We start from the raw sequence: 5465 nt of genomic DNA, 5'->3' as shown, positions 1-5465 counted from the left end.
AGCTATAAAAACGCAGGTCTGTGCAGAGCTGGCTTTGGTTTTCCTGGGCATCCTGTGCTCAATTACAGCTTAAAAGCTTCAGCACAACTCGTAGAATTTGTCTGGATTGACTGAGAGGCGGAGCGTGTGGCCGCGAAGACACTCGTCTCGTTTGTGTCCCTGCAATTTATACAAATAAAACGGCCTGCGAGCAGGACTGTGGATATCTCAGACTACATGTTTTTTTCCTGTTTTGGTACACTCACAGGGCGTTAGTTGGTGCTTGTACCGATTTAGTGTGTGTGATATTTTAAGGTTGTGTTTCACATATGCCATCAGGAGCCCCTTGGATCACCATGTGCACATCGGGCTGTGGGGCCAGGCCAGCCGCGGCGGTCTTAATCCGAGCTCAGGTCGCTCATTCACAGCACATTAGAGTCAGGTTGCAGCCTCTCCAAAACAAGCTGCTCGGTGGCCTCAGAGCAGAGAAGCCGGGAATGTGCTCTGTGACATGCTTGCTAAATTAAATAGAAGACATTTCTGCAGTTCAGAAGATAATTGCTACATGTTGTCTTATTTTACTTTAACTTCGGTAAAGAGGAAAGCTTTAATCCAAAATAACTGGCGCATTTGGCCTCAAGACATTTATCTTATTCACAATCAGGTTTTTAAAATGGATTCCTGGGAAATTGTAGTTTTGTATTTTTCGAGCTGTGAAAAACAACTGGAAGGATTTAAAAAAATGTGCGTTTGGACGCATTTCTTCTCCTTTGTGACTGTTGAAAAGATTCCTGCAAATGTATGCATATTTGCGTAGTGGGAATAAATAGAAGGAAAAAAAATCTACAATGGGTTGGAAATTATTCCCCATCAAAACATAAAAGTGTCTTGTAAATTCCTGGGAGCTGTTCTTTTCCTCCACGACGCACATTAGAATAAATATTTGCAGGAAAACGTGAAGAAATAGCCATGCGTAAAAGTGGAGCGGTCTCGAATGTTGCGACTTTTGGAGCTGTTAGTGGATCCAATAAATGTTTAATATGAGGCGAAACAGAGCCGCAAGACGAGGATCATTCAGGAGTAGAATAAGTTTGTGAATTTTAAGAGGTTGTAAGGTTTGACTGTTGAAGCAGAGTGTTTTTCATGATTACAGGCGACAGAGGATCAATTCTTGCGCGTTTTTCCTGAACAAGCCTTCGGTCTGTCCTGAAAAGTGTATGCAGGCTTATTCTGTTGTTACCCACAAACTGCTGAAAGATTGTTTAAAAAAAAAAAAAACCCAAACAAGAACATGCTTTAAATAATCTAAACTTTCAAATTTAAAAAAGCGTGTTCAGTGGAGTGAGTCATCACAGACCATTACACTTCATTGTCTGGGTTTTTGTGTTCTCCTCTCTGTACATTGTAAGACCGTATCATTTGTTTATTTCGTCCAAATTTCAGTTGAATCTTGCTCATAGTGGCACTCACGCAAGGCTGAAGCCAGTTGAAACATTAGCCGCTACTTTGAACATGACCCTGATAACCAAATGCCCACTGGGCCAAATGCTACGTTGTAAAACCACCAAATGATGATGACTAAGACATTTCTAAAAGCAGTCTTCAGCGATAAGGTGGGTTTCTCCTTCCTCCAATTCAGCTCCATGTTATCTGCGCACAGTAATGCTGGTTTGGTAAATGTTATTATCAGATAGGACTCGGACCAGTTAGCTTCCAGAATCCTTTTTATTTTCCACACATTCGCATAAATAATTTTTATAAGCAAGGAAAAGTAGAAACGCTCAAATTACGCGCAGATATTTTCCCAGGATAGATTAGTGCGTAATAGGAAAAGAACATCTGTGAAATTAATATTGATATTTTGGTAAAAGCTTCCACTGAAATCCCTGTTTTCTCTTTTAAAATCCAGCATGATATTTTTTTTTTCTTCCTCTGACTTTGTTGCATGTTCAGGAATTCATTTTTTTTAAGCCACCAAGGCGATAAACCACCAATGTCAAGCTTTAGGACACACAGCAGTCATGACTCTTACACTCCTACACACACTCTCTTTCTCTTTCCTACACACACACACACACACACACACACACACACACACACACACACACACACACACACACACACACACACAGCCTGAAAATCTGTCAATTTCTGCCGCGTGGTCACGTGACCTCCTCCTCCGTGGAGTAGTGGATGGAGATGGCTCTCCACGTCAGCTTACGTCTCCAAATTTCTGCTCAGCGAACCTGCTTCAAAGAGGCAGGAGGCACGGCGCTTCAGAGCCATGTTCAGGGCGGTTATAGAGGAATCAAACCCCAACATAGAGTTATAGTAGAGGGTGAACTACGATGATGGATTTTGACGAAAGGGTCCCCGTCGGATCAAACATGTACTTGCCCAGTTGCACTTATTACGTCTCGGCGGGGGCTGATTTCTCCGGTCTTCCCTCGTTTTTATCCCAGACCCCGTCCACCCGCCCCATGACATACTCCTACTCTTCTAACCTGCCGCAGGTCCAACCCGTCAGAGAGGTGACGTTCAGGGACTATGCTGCCATTGACGCGTCCGGTAAATGGCCGCACCGGGGGAACTTGTCTCAGTGCTACCCCAGCGCGGAGGACATGGTGCACCGGGACTGTCTGTCGGCGCAAACCGCCGTGGTAGGGGACATGTTCGGTAAAAACAGCCCTGCTGCTGCAGCCGCCGCGTACCACCACCACCACCACCACCACCATACAAGCGCCGGCTCCGCTGCCACCAATTTCTACGGGAATGTGGGCAGAAATGGCGTGCTGCCACAAGCCTTCGACCAGTTTTACGAGACGGCGTACGGGAACGCGTCGGAGAGCTCTTCCACAAATGGCTACCCCGGCGACAAAACCCCGACCAAGCAGCCCAGCTCTGCGCCGGAGGACGCGACGTCTTGCAGGGACACCGAGGCGAAGGAGCCGCGGGAGGAGACGAGCAGCCCGGAGTTATCTTCCGGCAACAATGAGGAGAAATCCAGCAGCAGCAGTACGTATTAAAGTCAGCGCCTTGGTTATGAGAGAAAGTTTGCAATCTTGCGCGCTGCTGTTAAAATTTTTATATGCTGTTTTATAAGCATATAAGGTTTATAGAGGGCCTGTAGACCCCCCACCCCCCAACAAAACTTTGTTATAAACTGCAGGATCACGTGTTTGGAATTGAAATTGGCCGTGAAAGACATCAGGCCGGCGATTTTTCTACAACACTCCCTGACGTTTCCAGAAGGCACCCAGCTTATGAATGCGGATTCCGACACAGACCTGCGTCCTTTCCTCGTATTATAAGCGAGCTTGTTTCACGGTTTCTTAGCGTTAAAGGAGCGCTTTGCATGTAATGAGGGTGGTGCCTCTGGTTTAAGGTTTAGCACACACGAGCTCTTGTGTTAAAGCCATCATGGAGATCCTGTGTTCCCATTTGTACATTTTGCCCTTTTTATGTGTCCTATAAAACCAACAATTTCATAGAAACCCGCTCGTGTTGCTGTGAGCAGCTGATATCTGAAAGTGAGCGTGTTGTTTTCATTTGTTAGAAAAGGTCAGAGCCCAAGTGTGTTGTCCAGCGAGCCAGTGGTTTTGTCATTTTTCCAGTCTGAATATGACACTTGAAATACTGTAATGGCAAATATGCTTTACGTAGAAGAAATCCGCCCGTGCGTAAACTTGGCTACATCCAAACCGGTTAAATCTTTTTATTGTTTTGTTCTAACATAGTCATGGCTAATTTGAAGTGTTTATATTTTCTGTGACCGCTCTTCTTTTCTTTTTCTCTTCCTTTCCAGATGGACAGAGGACCCGCAAGAAAAGGTGCCCGTACTCCAAATATCAGATCCGAGAACTTGAACGAGAATTCTTTTTCAGTGTGTACATTAACAAGGAGAAGCGCATGCAACTGTCTCGGATGCTCAACCTCACCGACCGACAAGTGAAAATCTGGTTTCAGAACCGTCGCATGAAGGAGAAGAAGCTCAACAGAGATAGATTACAATACTACACGTCTAACCCTCTGCTTTAGGGGCGAAAACAGCACCGACACAGCTTCTTAAAAAGTCCTCCTGCTGCTGTGTGGACTGACTGCGTTTACAGACAGACTGACTCTCCCTGTGTGTACACTGTGCACCACAATGGCCGCGACAGCAGCAGCAACAACAACACTGCTCGATGGTTAATTTCAAGTTCGAGGACAACAGTATCCTGTGATCTGAAGAACCTAAAGACAGAGCATGAATTAAAGCAGACTGTGGACATTGAATTCGCTCTTCAGACTCTGTTGACGAGGGAAAATGTAGAAACGGATTTCTCTTTTTCTTTCTTTTTTTTTTTTTCTTTTTTAAAGACATTTCTGTCTGTGCGCTCGCGAAGGCCCGTGTTAATGTTGCCGTGGCTCACGCACACGCCTCGTTTATTCTCCTTTTGTGCGGGCGAGAAAAATTAGCAGTCTCTAATTGACTGACTCAGTGTATTTTGTAATCAAAAGATTTATTTTAAGTTTTTGTTTTGTTTTAAAATCAGAAAAAAGTGGTTCCGTTTGAGGACGATGGCGAATATGTGACTTTAATAACTGAATCTATATTGGTGTGACCAAATAATGAGTCCGAACGGATGAGAATGTAATGTGTTCCTGTTTTGTGTGCTTATTTATTTTGTAGCCACTCGTTTACTATCTCTGTTTAATGCCACGGCTAACTAAGTCAATTATTACAGGCAGGCTGTTGGGATTCATTGTTCAGGCTGAGCTGACCTCGAATACCAGATCTAGTCGTCTTTCCTGTCGCCTGCTCGGGCTATGACTATTTATATGTTGCGTATCTATCAGTTCCCAAATCAGTGTCGTCCCTTTTGATTATTTGGAGACTATCAGTCGAGTATTGATGATGCAGGCCAAACCAGAGAGATAAGCTTGTCTACTGGATCCGTGTGGAGTTGCACTGAGGTACACGCCCAACATATTCACACAGGTAAACGCAGCGGGCCTCTTCGGTCTCATGTTGATACGCATTACAGAATATTTTTCTCATGACTCGTGATCCTTTGGTACTTGCTGTCTCAAGAAGATTAAAAAAACAAAAAAACAAAAAACAAAAACAAAACATTTTCAAGTGTGCTGTCAGGGCAAGGCTGGTCAGGGTCACCGCATTGAATCAATTGCTTGGTATGCCCAAACTATTGTGTATTATACTATATTTCCAAATAAAAACAAATGAAAAGATTATTGAAAAAAAATCTATTTCCGTGTGGTCATTGTCATGGTTTAATTCACAAGCTTCTTGTTTTTAAAGAAAAATATATCTGACTCATTTCGAGGGTAGAATTACGCACACTGGGAACATTTTACGCACGCAAGATACACACATTTACCTCACGCTGGTTTGGAATGATCACAGTTTGGTGCCATGGCGAATGGCAGACAATTAAAAAACACTGAAGTGCAGCAGATCTGAGCGCTCGCGTGCAAATTATGAG

At 44.0% G+C, this 5465-nt stretch overlaps 1 protein-coding gene across 1 annotated transcript; it reads left to right on the top strand.

The window, feature by feature from the left end:
* Positions 1-2182: 2182 nt before the first annotated feature.
* hoxa11a (homeobox A11a) lies at positions 2183-5225 on the top strand. Its single transcript, XM_037092056.1, has 2 exons — positions 2183-2994; positions 3785-5225. Exons 1-2 carry the CDS (start codon positions 2328-2330, stop codon positions 4015-4017), a joined length of 900 nt encoding a protein of 299 aa, XP_036947951.1. The 5' UTR covers positions 2183-2327; the 3' UTR covers positions 4018-5225.
* The last annotated feature ends 240 nt before the right edge of the window (positions 5226-5465 follow it).

The sequence above is a fragment of the Acanthopagrus latus genome, chromosome 3 (genome assembly GCF_904848185.1).
Source record: "Acanthopagrus latus isolate v.2019 chromosome 3, fAcaLat1.1, whole genome shotgun sequence".
NCBI classification, from domain to species: Eukaryota; Metazoa; Chordata; class Actinopteri; order Spariformes; family Sparidae; genus Acanthopagrus; species Acanthopagrus latus.
This window is presented reverse-complemented; position numbering and strand designations above follow the sequence as displayed.

Bases quoted from the DNA above. Each gene is read 5' to 3' on its own strand.
- hoxa11a (XM_037092056.1), top strand. From the start codon at position 2,328: ATGATGGATTTTGACGAAAGGGTCCCCGTCGGATCAAACATGTACTTG. The intron at 2,995-3,784 runs GTACGTATTAAA...CTTCCTTTCCAG, and splicing joins GGAGAAATCCAGCAGCAGCA to ATGGACAGAGGACCCGCAAG.